This window comes from Quercus lobata, chromosome 9 (genome assembly GCF_001633185.2).
Source record: "Quercus lobata isolate SW786 chromosome 9, ValleyOak3.0 Primary Assembly, whole genome shotgun sequence".
NCBI classification, from domain to species: Eukaryota; Viridiplantae; Streptophyta; class Magnoliopsida; order Fagales; family Fagaceae; genus Quercus; species Quercus lobata.
In genome coordinates this window covers 36,137,098-36,151,315 of record NC_044912.1, presented here as the reverse complement: position 1 = coordinate 36,151,315, position 14,218 = coordinate 36,137,098, and the positions used below count along the sequence as shown (strand labels likewise).

The window sequence follows — 14,218 nt, the reverse complement described above, 5'->3', positions numbered from 1 at the left end:
TCTAAGTCCCCAAAGGGAGAAGAAGAACATCCAGGAATAAATTCTAGCAAAATACAAGCAAGAGATATCAACCAACCAAGAAGGTAAAGGTAAATTCATAAACATATTATATAAAATTAAACTGTTCAAAAAGCCCCAAAAACAGGTAGGGCATTCGAAAATAAGGTGTCCAGTAGCCCCAAAACATATAGGGCATAAAAAAATAAAAATAAAAAATAAAAAAAGAAAAACTTTTGTAAGGGGCAACAGTTTCAAGCTTGAGGGGCATTGTCATCGTTCTTGTTAGCCTAGGAAGGTTCCACACCAGTAGACACCGCGGTTTGGGCTGATGCTTGGGCTGCCTCGTCCTTCTCGATCTCTTTATCAACAGCTTCAAAATCCAACTCCTTGAGATTCGTGCCAGGACCATGCTTAATCAGGTATCTCCTCAAAAGTTCGAAGCCTTTGAAATACTACTGAAACAGTATAGTGTTATATTCGTCTGTGGTTTGGAAGGCTGTGACGGCCTTAGCTACAGCAACCTTCATCCTTTGAGCAGTTGATGCAAGGAGTTCATCCTTTTGCTTTACCAATTACTTCTCGGACTCCAGCTACTCAGTCAAAACCTTGATCTATTCCTTAAAAGTGTTGAGAGCATCCATAGCAGTGATCAAGTCTTTCCGCAACCCCGAAGCTTCAGCCTCCAACGCCTCAGCCTCCAACGCCTCCACCTTCGAATTGGCCACGATGGCCTTCTCCTCGTTTGCCAAATACTGGGTAGTGATATGCATTGTTTCTCCCAACACCTTACAATGAAAAGTTTCATCAAAGTCAATAAAGGCAGTTAAACACTTAAGGACGAAGCAAAAAAGGACGAGGATAAAAGGGATTACCTACATGAGCTTATGAACATGACGACTCACCATCTCGTGGGAGGGTACGCTTGAAATCTCTTTTACCTCCCCGGGAGTAAGGAGCTCATTGGCACAGTCCATAGCTGTCTCGGCATTGGACCAAACATTGGAGCCCATCTTTTCTTTTCCTTTGTTCCCTATCTTCTGCTTCTTCAAAGGACGAACAACCTCCTCAACAGAAACACCAGGAGAAGCTGCCTGACCCTCCTTTAAATCTAGGGCAGGGGTGGACAAACCTCTCTCCACCGTTTTTTTCTCTTTCTCTTTTTCCTTATCAGTAATCCTTAACCTTCTTTGGCCAATGTTGGAAAGGGGCTCGTTCTTCTTCTCCTTAATCTTCTTGTACATCTCCTTGTTAAACTTGGTCGTCATCTCTACACCAAAGAAGACAGAGAATTAAAACGAAGAAAAAGTAGAAAAGACGATCCCATATGCCAAGGCAACTCATGTTTTCTCTCTTCCCGGTCAAGCATACTGAGGACGTAAAGAGAAGGCTCTGGCCCTAAGCAATGACGAGCTAACGTGCGTGGATCAATTAACTCGTCAAAATCATCAATAGTTCTTGTGTACTTAATTGTTGCTTGAATCCGTTCCTCAAACTTACTTTCGAGCTCAAGACGCTCCTTTACTGCAAAATGCAAAACCAAGAAAAGATTAGAAGTAATGACCAATATGAACAAGAAGTTAAAAAAGGAAAAGCATCTCATGAAGGGTAAACACACCAAGCAGAGGGGTCTCCCATTGGCACAGCAACCTAGGGACGTCCCCCCAAAAATCATCAGGAAGAGTCTCCCAACCGTCGCCCGACACGAAGAAATATCTAGATTTCTAGTAACGGAAAGGCGACGGAAGATCAACGATAAGACGCGACTTTCTATCCCAGGGTACAAACTCATAATACCCAAACTCCTTGGATTCTTTCAAACGATAGAGATGGACGAACTCATTCAGCGTGATCATGTCCCTGTTGGCAATGGTCGTCCAAATCACCATACAGCTTAAGATGACTCTCCATGAATTAGGCATAAGCTGCCCTGGTGCAAGGTTTAGGTAGTGAAGAAACTCCATGATAAATGGATGGATGGGGAATCTGAGGCCACACGAAAATGCAGCCTCATAAAAACAAACTTCCCCGTGAGCAAAGGCACAAGCCTTCTCACCTTTTTTAGGAAGACGAGCCCTAGTCTCCTCGGGAAATTGGAACCTATCCCTGAACTTGCTAAAGACCTCTATTTTCAAAGAACATTTTTCCTTAAGGGCATGGAAAGAACGGGGAATGGCCAGAGCAGAAGGATGGGAAGACGAAGGCGCATGAAAAGGCGCAGAGGTGGTTGTGTCTACCCCAGCCCCTTCCCCGCCAACATTAGAAGACGAACCTCTCTCCAAGTCACCTGACCTCACCTCGAACCCCATATTTTCCCTCCTTAAGACCCCTCGAACAGATTTAAACCAAATCTGAGATTTATGCAATAGAGGGTATAAGTCACCCAACACCAAACCTAGGCCACTACCACCAAAAACAAAACTCCCAATTTGTGGGTATAAATCACTGGAGGAAAACGCACCCAATGGGTCATTAGAAGATTCTACTAACGCCCCTAAGAGAGCAAAAAGAAAGGCGACGAAGGGAGAGGTGCGCTTAATTTCAGAGTAACTCACCATTAAAGGAAGCAACACAACTCGAAAAGGGGAAAGGTAAGCACAAAAAGAAAAAAGGAACTCAAAAGAAAGGAATACAAGTAAAATTCAAAAAGGAAAAGAGCGTAAATAAAGGGCGTACCTGGAAATTAGGGAGAAAACTAAGAAGACTAAGAGCAAAATGCACAACTAAGGAAGTCAGAAAAACCAATCGTAGAGAGAAGATGAAGAAGTGAGAAAAGGAAGGCAAAAATCAAAAGGTTTTGCCTTGAAAAGTAAGGGAAACCTGAAAATGTTTTCATCGGAAACAAGACCCCTCGGCCAATCAAAGTCAGACACATGGCCATGAGGTGTGCCACGCCGCCACAAAACAATCAATGCGAGAGCAGAACCCCAAGCGCCACAACCACCAAAAAAAAAAAAAAATCCTTTTGTATTCCTATAACCGTCCAAAGTCTGGACAACCTCAGAATAGAGGGGCAGCTGATAGACCCGATCGTACCACCGTCGTCCATAATCGTAGACAAGGATGAAGAGGATTCCCAGATTCGTCCAGCCAGTAATGGTCACCAAACAAGGACGAACTAATCCATCCTCGTTCATTAATGGACCGTTACAAAGTAATGATTAGCCTCTATACCGTTGGGAGGATATCCCACCATTAGCACCCTGCAGAGGCGTTACCAGGAGAGAATAAAGTCACCATAAAGGCTCCACCAATGGCTAGAAGGAGGCACCTGTGTACATGTATATATAGCCATGAAATCCAAAGGAGAGGTACATACACAAAGAAATACTCTAGCTCTTTCATACTAATTTCTTAACACTCTTTAGTCGATTTTTCTGACTTTGGCATCGGAGGCTTTGTGGCAAGCACCACATCGATGACCTACATTCCTTCTTTTCACTATTAATCTTTCAGGGTCAGGTTGACTGAGGACGACTCCAATCTGGATGATCACTCTTGACTGACGATTCAGACGTCATCAATTGTGTTCTGCACCAACACTTAATTCCTGTTGTTTGTACAAAGTTAGGTTATCCAACGACACGATTTGTGTAGTCCCTCATAGTCATTAATAGCTAGCTTATGAATTAAGATTAGGTCTTGCATGTCTGGGGTAATTACCCTAATAATTAGTTCGTTTTGTTAACTCAACATGGTTGAACTTGAACACTCTAATGCCATTTTTTTTTTCTTTTATATAGAATACAGTAGTGAACAAAATTAAGTCGCCTTAGCTTTTGGAGGAAAAAATAAATAAAGAAAGAAAAAAAAATTAACATTTATAATCGAACTAAATCATTTGACTTACAAAGTAAGAGTATTCACACCACCGTGCACTCTTGATGCAATGATCACTTCAAAAGTATAAATGCTTGTAGGGTGTGGGGGGTAAGAGCTGGGGTTCAAGTCTCCAGAAGGGAGTTTCACACACGTATACACTTAGATTAGGCTAGAGCAGAAATCCTATCTTGTATAAAAAGAAGAAGAAGAAGTAAGAGTATTCACATGGGAATTAATAGTGGATATTTTCTCTCTTTTAGAATAAGAACTTGCTTTTTATATTTTAGTCAACCACTTTAAAGTGAAGCTCTTGGCATACTTAAATTGAATTAAGTCATGTTATATTAAATTATATATCACATAATAAAATGACTACACTCTTCTTTACCCAAGTGGTTACCTATGTAAATTATATATTTGTTCATTGGTAAAGTAATGATAATTGTCTCTTGGAGGAGGACTTGAGTTCAAGTCCTCTTATTCCCACTTGGTGCTAAAAATACATCAGATTCTCACCGTATGTTTCACCATGCTGATATGTTCACATTTTTATATAAAAGAATATAGCCCCAAAAAATATCATTCCTTTTTGTTGGTTAATGGAGGCTTTCAATATATAAGTTTGTAAAACTTACATTTCTTTTCGCAATTTATTGAGTTGGCAATTAACAAATTATTATAATTATTAATTAATTAATGTCACGTAAACTTATTATTAAAACCATTTTTCTTATCCATCAATCAACGATTCAACAACTCAATTAAAATGTGAAATAGCATTTTTTTAAGGACTAATATTAAAGTTATTATAAATTTTACTACAAAAGTATACAAAATGATAGAACAATGAACATGATTGATGTAATCTCAAAAAATAATAAATAAATATTTAAATTAAATTAATGTGATAAGTGACACATTAATTTGTAAATCTTTATATAGTAGAAATTGTAATATTTATATCATCACTCAAATTCTAAAGAATAAGTTCGAAGCCATACAAAAAATAAATAAATAAATAACTCATTGCATTTATTTACAAAATTGCCTTTGCATTTGTGTTATGTCTAATGTTGCGCGTTCTATTCCATTTTGGTAAAAAAAAAAAAAAAATACCGAAACAAGAAACCCCATGGTTTCACCTTAGGTTAAATTTTTGTCTTCTATGTCATTCTGGGTCATTTCAGTCAAATTTCGATTTGCTCATTTGTTAAAAAGAAAAGAAAAAAAAAAAAAAAAACACACTAAAACCATGTTGTTTTGATTTAATTCTTATTATTTCATTAATGACAAGTGATGATACCTTGGAAATCAGTAGGCTGAAAGTCTCGGGTGCTGAAGATCTTAGGGCTTGATCCTAAAAAAGCAAATACTAAGTCAGAGGAGACCGGCCAAAAGTCCTCCGATGATAAAGTCAGTGGATTTGTGATTCCAAGTAAAAATGGAGTATTTTGTGAAAAGCGTCTGAATAAGTCTTTACCTTCTCATCAATGAATGCTTATATAGCATATGTGAAACGGTTATTTGTTTAATAACTGTTCCTATTGTCGAGGAGTTCGAAGGATTTGGAGGTAACTTCCATAACCGCCATGGAAGTTACCTTATTTGGACCTGTGTTCCATAATGGTTAATGGAGAACTTGGCTCATAGCAGTTCAACTCGTCCCTTACACTCAGTGGAAATCAAAGTTATCCAAAGTCCAACACATTTAGAGTCCAATGAACTCATCCATCCTTTATTAAGGACGGACGAGGTTATTAGGGAGGACTTTTCTTCATGCATTCACTTTTTCCTAATTCCGTGTAGAGCTCGTCCGTCCAAACGTTTCTTAGGACGGACAAGCTTCTCAAGGGACCTCGTCCGTTTAAAGACGGACGAGGTCATTAAGGACGCTTGGGACGATCACTACATGCGCTTGGTTCCCCCTAGTTGGTCTTTCATTGGACGAGCCATATGGACGAGCTCAGGAGTTGCTAATTTTTGTAACACCATCAACAAGTGTATATCAGTGTTACATATGTATTTATGTTTATATATATGGGTCAAGGAGGAAAGAAAAAACCACCCAATTATAATCCATATTGCATGTCAATCCCCCTATAAACATATTCAAATCCACACTCAATTTTTCAATATGCTCAGATATCAATTTGTGATTAATGAATTTACGTGCACCAATAACAAGGTGTATACTTAAACACGTTATGAATTTGGGTGTATCTCATTGCATCTCTTTATCTCTCCAAACTTCAGACACAAAAATCACACTTCTCTCATGTAGAAATGCCCTTCCCTAGCTCACCCAAAATACAAATAAAAAGAGCGAGTAGATTTTGGGACATCAAATTTCACAATATATTGAAACGCTTATCATTCATCATTTTTATTCACTATTCACTATAATCCATCTCAATAAGCTATGAAATTTAATGTAAAAATAATTGCGTCCGTAATATTGTTGGAATTGAGGAAGGGTGGTTGTAAATTTTCTTCATGTCCCTACTTCATAGTCCATATTTCAGGAAGGATATTACAATTGATGCAATAATTATGGACTGAAATTTAAAGTTGTTTCAACCATTAAAATAAAAAAAATGAAAAAAAAAAAGATGAAAGTTTTTTTTTTTTTTGACGGAAAAAAAAGTGAAAGTTGAAATATAAAAAAAGTAAAAAAAATTTGTGAGGGATATGGGGTAATTCATAATTGCACTTGCACATAGTCCATAGATTCCGTACTCCATAGACTAACTTAATTGTGACTAGTCTGACAGTGTGAACGTGATGGTTGGTATCCAGAGCCGGTGGGAAAAATATGTGCCCGCAAGTCGTAACGGAACGTACAGTCATAAATCAAACCCTTATTTCTCTTTTTATCTCCGAATTATCCATACTAAACACGCGCTAAAATTCGCTTTATCATACATTACATTACAGTATAGGACTAATATAGAAAAAGTTAGATTTACCTCTGTCACCGTCAGCGGATGCAAGCCACTCTTTTTCAAGCTCGTTCTCTCTCTCTCTCTCTCTCTCACTGTGTGAATGTGTTCCAATTCCTTAGGAAAATATATACTCTATATATATATATATATATAAATAAAATAAAATAAAATAAACCTCCAGTCCTGATAACCGAACCAAACCGACCCGAACGGAACATACAGTAAGAGATACCTCCAAAGTCACCACACATACATTCAAAATTCATGCCTTTTTCACTTTTTCTGCCAAAAAAGAGAAGTAGTAGACTAGAGAGAACAAACGCACTCGTCTCTTTCTTTCACTCTCTTTTATAAAAGAGAAACCGCACTCACTGTTTAAACGCACAAGTGAAACAAAACAAAACATGGCCATGAAACCTAAAACCCACAACGGAAATGGCAACTCCAGCGACAACAACAGCGGTGGAGGAAGCAGCAGCTCGCCGAGCCCGCCTCCGTCGCCGTCGCCGCCGCTTCGCTCCAGCGTATCCCAATGCCGGCGACGAGTGCGGTCCAAAGCACAGTCTCAGCTCTTAAAGGACAGCTTCGGCGGTGGCATTCTGTTCCGGCGAAACCTGCGGTACTTGGTGCTGCTTCCTCTGCTCTACTTGTCTGGGTTGCTCATGTGTGTTGGTGGGCCCTTCTCGGCTCTCGTCGGCTGGCCCACCACTCCTGGCGCCGTGTACCGTAGCCACGACATGTTTCGGAAATTCTGGCCTCGTATTCACTCTGATAATTCCTCTGTTCTTGAGGTTCGCTCTTTGTTTTGGGTTTTTCATTTGGTTGCAGAAGAAAATGCAGGAAAAGAAAAAGTAAACAATTGTTTCAATTTGTTTTGTTTTTGTTTTTGTTTTTTTGTGCAAGATATGGTTTTTGATCGCTACATTTGAGGTTCGGAAAGGAATGTTTCTGATCATGGAGTATACTAGAATTTTTCAGTGGGTTTTTTTTTTTTTTTTTTAGAGTATAAGAATTACTGGTTTCTAAAAATGGGTAAAATATCAAATGGGTTTTACTTAATTAGGATAATTGTAGGGATGTTTAGAATTTTGGACTTACTATCAGTTTTTTTTTTTGGTAATAATAATAATAATTTTTTTTTCTTGTGGGTTTTCGTTTGCCTCCTCTATTATAGTAATTTAGTGTTGCTTTATGATTGCATTAACCACACAGAAAGTAATAGTAGATGGAAGTAGTATTATGGTGTTTTCTTTTAGTTGATTGATGACTGGAAAAGTTTCTTGAAATTTCAATTGGAAAAATTGTCTTGGAGATTCATATATACTTGTGAAATGGTATTCAAATAATGAATTTACATGGGAAATTTGTTGAAATTATTTTACATGGGAGAGTAGGCTGTTTGGTTTTTTCTTTGTTAACCCAGATAGGTTTGATCAGAACAGAGTAACCAATTAGAGTTGCCAAATAATTAGAGTTTGTGAGTGTTATTTTTTTTGGAAGTACTGCGTAGCCTATAATGTTAGTATTCAGCAAGTTACAAATCAAATAGTGCTACATTACGTAACATGGTTAGTGCAAATGTGTTGACATTCTCTTAGTTTACTTGTTTTATTGCTATCTGTTATAGTTGTTATCTTGTTTATTTTCAAATTGAAATCTAATATAATATTCCAAAGTGATAATTTTGGTTTGTGGTCTCTAAGTGTGTGCATAACATATGAATTTGTTGTGATTAAATGCAAGGTTGTTCTTGTTGCAGTTGTCCTCTGTTTGGAAAAACAAAAGAAGGGTAAAAGAGCAAAAACCGTGTCCAAATTCAACAGCTAGTCCACGTTTTGGTATGTATGAAGTTAGAATAATGTGTCATTAAGATTGGCTTCTAAAGTTACTTCTTCAATTCTCAAATGTGTCTTGTGGGATTTGAGAATCACACATATAAATCCTCTTATCTTAAGAACACATGTTTATTTTTTTATTTATTCCACTGGTCAATAGTACTAGTTGGACTGTAGACATCAACAACCTTACACTTTCAAAAGGCTCTAGTCCTTTTTCATTGTTTTGCATGTTGATGCTTGACTAGGATGGAATTGAGTTGGTCTCCCCCCACCCCCCCCCCCCCCCAAAAAAGAAACTGACATTTTCCCTTGAATTTCAGAGTCCTCTGGCCCCAGTGGTTACTTGATTGTTGAGGCTAATGGTGGTCTTAACCAACAACGCTCTGCGGTATGTAAAGTTTCAATATTCATGACCAGCTTTCTGCTCTAGTAATTCTATTATGTGATTTTCTTGTCTTTGTAGAAACTAAGAAGGGTGTTGACCAGAAAAAAGAAAAAAATGTGATAAATTGGTAACCTGTTATGTCTCTTTGGCAGATCTGTAATGCAGTGGCTGTAGCTGGGCTTTTGAATGCAATACTAGTTATCCCTCGCTTTGATTTCCATAATGTTTGGAGAGATCCAAGGTGAGAGAGACAAAATTACTTGTATTATAATATCTTACTAGAGAGGTGTGTGAGTAATTTTTCACCCACATACCTTATCAATATTATCTTGGTTGTCTACTATAGATATATTTGGTGTAAAGACTTTCATTAAAGACTAGACGTTAGCTTATCATTTTTTTATAGGTAAGTTACACATGCACCCCGTGAGTCTTGCACCCACAAGCTCACACTCCATCCAGTTAATATGGGAGGAAGAAGTACCAACTGAGCTATAGCTTATTGGCATTAGCATGTAAAGCTAGGACTCGAAAAGGCTATTGAGGTTGTCCTAGTGGTAGAGTACGCATCATGGGTGCTGTATGGATTCTATTCATGAAATTGACCCCAAAAATTAATGTTATGACTTGGACCAAATTATTTCATTCTGTATCTAGCTAATGTGGGTGCTCTTTCTGTTATCTTCAGTTGTCTTTTATAAGAAGTTCCTTCATAGTAATAGAATTTTCCTGTCAAGTTCCTGTATCGTAATAAAAATTTCCTGCCAAATTGTTTTCTCTATGTGCCTTGCATTGAGGTCTTCTGTGCTCCATATGTTATTAGGCATATAATTCATGCGTTGACCAAATCAATATGGACCAAGCAGGTCCCCTGATCAAGCCTGGAGTGCCAATTCCTCAGGCATTCTGGATGGCTCTAGGTTTGACATGTTTCCCATTTAATATTGTTGACAAATCTCGCCACTTAAATGTTTGGAAACTTAGAGTATATGTATGACCATACATAAAGTGCTAGCAATATGGTTGGAGCTGAAATTAAAATTTTTTCTGTTAATATATGGCCCAACATTGGCCTTGAATATATCTTAAAATGCTTGTAAGAAACGCACTATGTGAAGGTAGGGCTCACATAGTGCCCTCTTCATGGCCCTATGGTATATAAATTTTATTTTTTAAATGTACTTTTGTATGCGTCTGGTGACCAAATTTTGACAATATAAATTTGTTTCGCAGTGAGTTTCGTGACATATATGATGAAGATCATTTCATAGCCACCCTTGAAGGCTATGTGAAAGTGGTTAAAGAGGTACCTGAAGAATTGATGCTAAAATATGAAAACAACATTACTAATGTTCCAAGCTTCCATGTCCAAGCTTGGGCTTCTGTCAGTTATTACTTGGGAGAAGTGTATCCTGTCTTGCAGCAGCAAGGGTACGCATCAAACCATTGTATCTTCTCATTATGTGCTCTACCAAATAAAACTGTAAAAATTCTCATCTTTGAGAGTCAATGGTATCCGCAAACTGAATTAAGGCAGACAAGTTTGTTAAATTTCCCTTGTAAAGACGACTAGAATCTGACCTTTAACCTGTTGAAACTTATCTCTAGGGTGTTTTTGCTTCATTTTTTGTTTGATACAGGATTATCCGCATAGCCCCCTTTGCTAATAGATTGGCGATGAATGTCCCACCTCATATTCAATTTCTAAGATGTCTGACTAATTATGAAGCATTGAGATTCTCTGCTCCCATTTCAACTCTTGCAAAGAAACTAGTAAACAGAATGATTGAGAAGAGTTCTAGGACTGGTAGAAAGTATGTTTCTGTCCATCTTCGTTTTGAGGAGGTACTTATGCTTATTTTCCATCATAATCTGAGCAAGTATTTAGCTCTTTTCTGTTTATATGGTTAAGAAAAATTAAGCTATATGTAATTGAGTGTCTTCTACCTTTAGGACATGGTGGCATTTTCATGCTGTGTGTATGATGGAGGAGAGGCAGAAAAAATTGAAATGGATTCAGTTCGTGAAAAAGGATGGAGAGGAAAGTTCAAACGAAAAGACCGTATCATCTTGCCTGGTCTCAATCGAATCAATGGAAAATGCCCACTATCTCCCTTGGAGGTACACCTCAAATATTAGCCAATGTTGTTGCTTTTTGGACCTTTGGAACTTCAAATTTGAACTATTCTATCTAGGACCAGTTCTATTCAATTTTTTTCCCAAGTGTCTATTTCTGTAGCTTCAACTCCACTTGTTTTGGACCTTCATCTACATTTAATAGTATTTGGTTAAAAGTTGAGCTGCTACAGGAAGGGACTAGTACTAAACTAAACTTGGGTTCAGGTTGCAGGAAGAATGTAATGGGGTAGTTTGAAGCCAAAAAAAAGCCTTTTGTCTAATGTTTAATTTCATATATGTTGTCATAACTCAATAAATTAGCTTGGACATGTCGTCTATGTCAGTTATTTGGTAATAACCTTTTTTTACTTGGATGTTGTTTTTTCTTGTCAGTGTAGGTTGGGATGATGCTGCGTGGTATGGGGTTTGCTAATGACACTTCAATATATCTTGCCTCAGGGAAGATATACCGGGCAGAAAGGCATTTAGTTCCTCTGCTAAAGATGTTTCCTCACCTCCATACGAAGGAATCTCTTGCAACCCCGGATGAGCTTGCTCCTTTTGTGGTAAACTCATGTACTCGCTCTCGTACAATGTTTAAAATAGTCTTTTGTAGTAGTGGTCCTGGTGACATGGAAATCAACTTCAATTTATCCGAACATTATACATCTGCAAAAAAGTCATATGATTGCCTCTGTTCACCAAGAGCCCAAGTATATCAACCAATGTGTGACTTCTTAGAAACTATCTTTGTAGTTCTGTCAGTGACCCTTTTTGGTCTGCCCTTGTTCCCTGTTTGCGATGTCAGTTTGCATTCTTTCTTCACCATCAGTGCCAACAAGATTCTTCACAAATAAAGTCATAAGTCACATAACAAGTTAATCGTAATGCCATGAAATTTGTACAAGAGAATGCATAAAAAATGCATCATCTGGATCAATGGTTGGACCATCAAATCAGGTATTAAATGAAAGTACTATAATCTGTGGCACATAATTGTGGCAATGCCTCACTATTCTTGAAATTCAAGCATATTTCTTCTTCAGTCTAACTAACTTGACTGAGTGAAAAGGTCTGATAGATGACAACAAATTAAATAGAGATCAGGTTCAACCAAATATTTATTGTGATGGTGTTTCCTTAGCTATGTATTGGGTGAGCACATAACCTTCAACAACCTTGCTTTAAAACCTTTTTTCTCTTTTGGTAGGGATACTCTTCAAGATTGGCAGCTTTGGACTACACTGTATGCTTGTTTAGTGAGGCTTTTGTGACAACTCAGGGTGGAAACTTTCCTCATTTTCTGATGGGCCACCGGAGATTCCTCTATGGTGGACATGCTAAGACCATTATTCCAGATAAACGAAGGCTTGTTGTTCTACTGCAGGACATGGGTCTCAGGTATTCTCCATCCCTTAATTTTCAGATTTTATTTTACTCCTTTGATGTATCTGACCACAGTTTTAGGCATGTATAGATGCATTAAAATATTTGTGAGTTTAAGTGATGCAAGGTTTATTAAAACCAAATTCATTTAAGATTTTGTTTCTAGATTTGAAATTATTTTTGAATTTGAATTTTGAATTTAGTTTTTAATGTTTAGGGTTTTAAGGGATTTGACCAGGCATTTTCCATATACATGTACTCCCTAAACCCTATGAAAATAGTGCTCATGTGAGCGTGAAAGAGAGTTGAATTTGAAAAAGAATTTTATGATAGAGTTCAAAATATGTCTTCTCCTTTGTTCTTTTTGTTTGGTGGTGATGCCAAATGACCCTAGGTGGTGATGCATACAGTTTGCAGCAATATTCTAGGTGGTGAAGCCTAGGGTTTGTACTGTTATTCCATTTGTCTCTGTTTATTTCCTATTTCCTACTATGTTCTCATCATTAAGCCAGCTCAGGTTGTATTTAGCAGATCTACCCTAATTGATAGTACAGGAATAATTAAACATAAAGATGATTGGCTACAATTGATTGATTAGAATTTGGAGTGTTTTCTTCTAGATTACAAGTTTCCAACTCATGTACCCGACCCATCCTACCCATGATTGTCTATAGATGCAAAGCTGAACATTCTAATCTCTTGCATGGGCTGCATCCAAGGTAGTCAACACTTGTCTGAACTTTCATGCGGAAGATTTGGAATTGATGTACAGAATTGATAAAGATCCAGAAGTCCATATATGGACTGGTATCTTTTTGCAAAAGCATTGATGTTCAGTTAATAGTTCAAGCATGTGGAATTGTGAAACAGTTATGTTTTAATGCTTTAGAAATTCAACATTGGAGTTGTATTTAAACCATGTTTTTATGCTGGTTTTGCAGTTGGAAAGATTTCAAAGATCAGATGAAAGAAATGTTAAACGAGAGTGACCGCAAGGGGATGATGGTACCCAGAGTGAGAAAATTCAACAGAAAAACTTCTGTTTACACACATCCTTTGCCAGAATGCGGATGTATCCAGAGACCCCCCAATACTCTAATCATCCCAAATTCTACATTCCTTAATTACCACCAAAAATCCATGAGATAACAAAGGGACCTTTCTCTTGAGCAGTTCCTCCCAGTTGTGCAGTTGCCAATTGTATGCTTTTTTTTGCAAATTCTTGGGCTTTGGTACCTTTCCTCTGTATTTTCTCTAAAAGTCCATTGCAGTTGTTCAGGCATGGTGCAGGTTTGCTAATTTTGATTGCACAAGGAATTCATCATTCCATGTTATTTCTTTTGCCTTTTACGTGGAAATACTGATCTATTCTGTGGTGTTGGATTTGTATGGAGCTGAAGCATGAGCTGATCAAGGCAAGTTGGGGAACATTGGTCGAGTTCATTGTGCATGATTGAAATATCAAAACTCTTCAGTATTCAGAAAGAAATATTGACTTTCCAGCCTTGATCAAATAGGCTAGGGGAGGACAGATCCTTTTGCAGTTTGATGATGTTCTTTCTATGATTATTAACGTAAAAGAGTACAGACATAAAATGTCAGTAATATTACACTTTTTGCATTACAGGTTTGCCTATTGTCATCTTGCTCACAATTTTGGTGTAAAGGGAGGATTTATAAGACTTAACTTTGATGCAAATATTTCATTTGTCATGGTCTTGTTTTGTTTC

The 14,218-nt window shown here is 37.6% G+C and overlaps 1 protein-coding gene across 2 annotated transcripts; it reads left to right on the top strand.

The window, feature by feature from the left end:
* The first annotated feature begins 6,924 nt into the window (after nt 1-6,924).
* Nucleotides 6,925-14,218, top strand: LOC115960241 (O-fucosyltransferase 10-like). 2 transcript variants are annotated; one of them, XM_031079035.1, is made up of 10 exons: nt 6,925-7,612; nt 8,521-8,599; nt 8,920-8,987; nt 9,137-9,225; nt 10,218-10,415; nt 10,625-10,829; nt 10,938-11,105; nt 11,501-11,668; nt 12,313-12,503; nt 13,430-14,218. In XM_031079035.1, the coding sequence occupies exons 1-10, from the start codon at nt 7,166-7,168 to the stop codon at nt 13,635-13,637; spliced, it is 1,821 nt and encodes a 606-aa protein (XP_030934895.1). In that variant the 5' UTR covers nt 6,925-7,165; the 3' UTR covers nt 13,638-14,218. The 2 variants fall into 2 exon arrangements, with proteins under 2 accessions (XP_030934895.1, XP_030934896.1); XM_031079036.1 differs by having other exon boundaries at nt 6,926-7,552.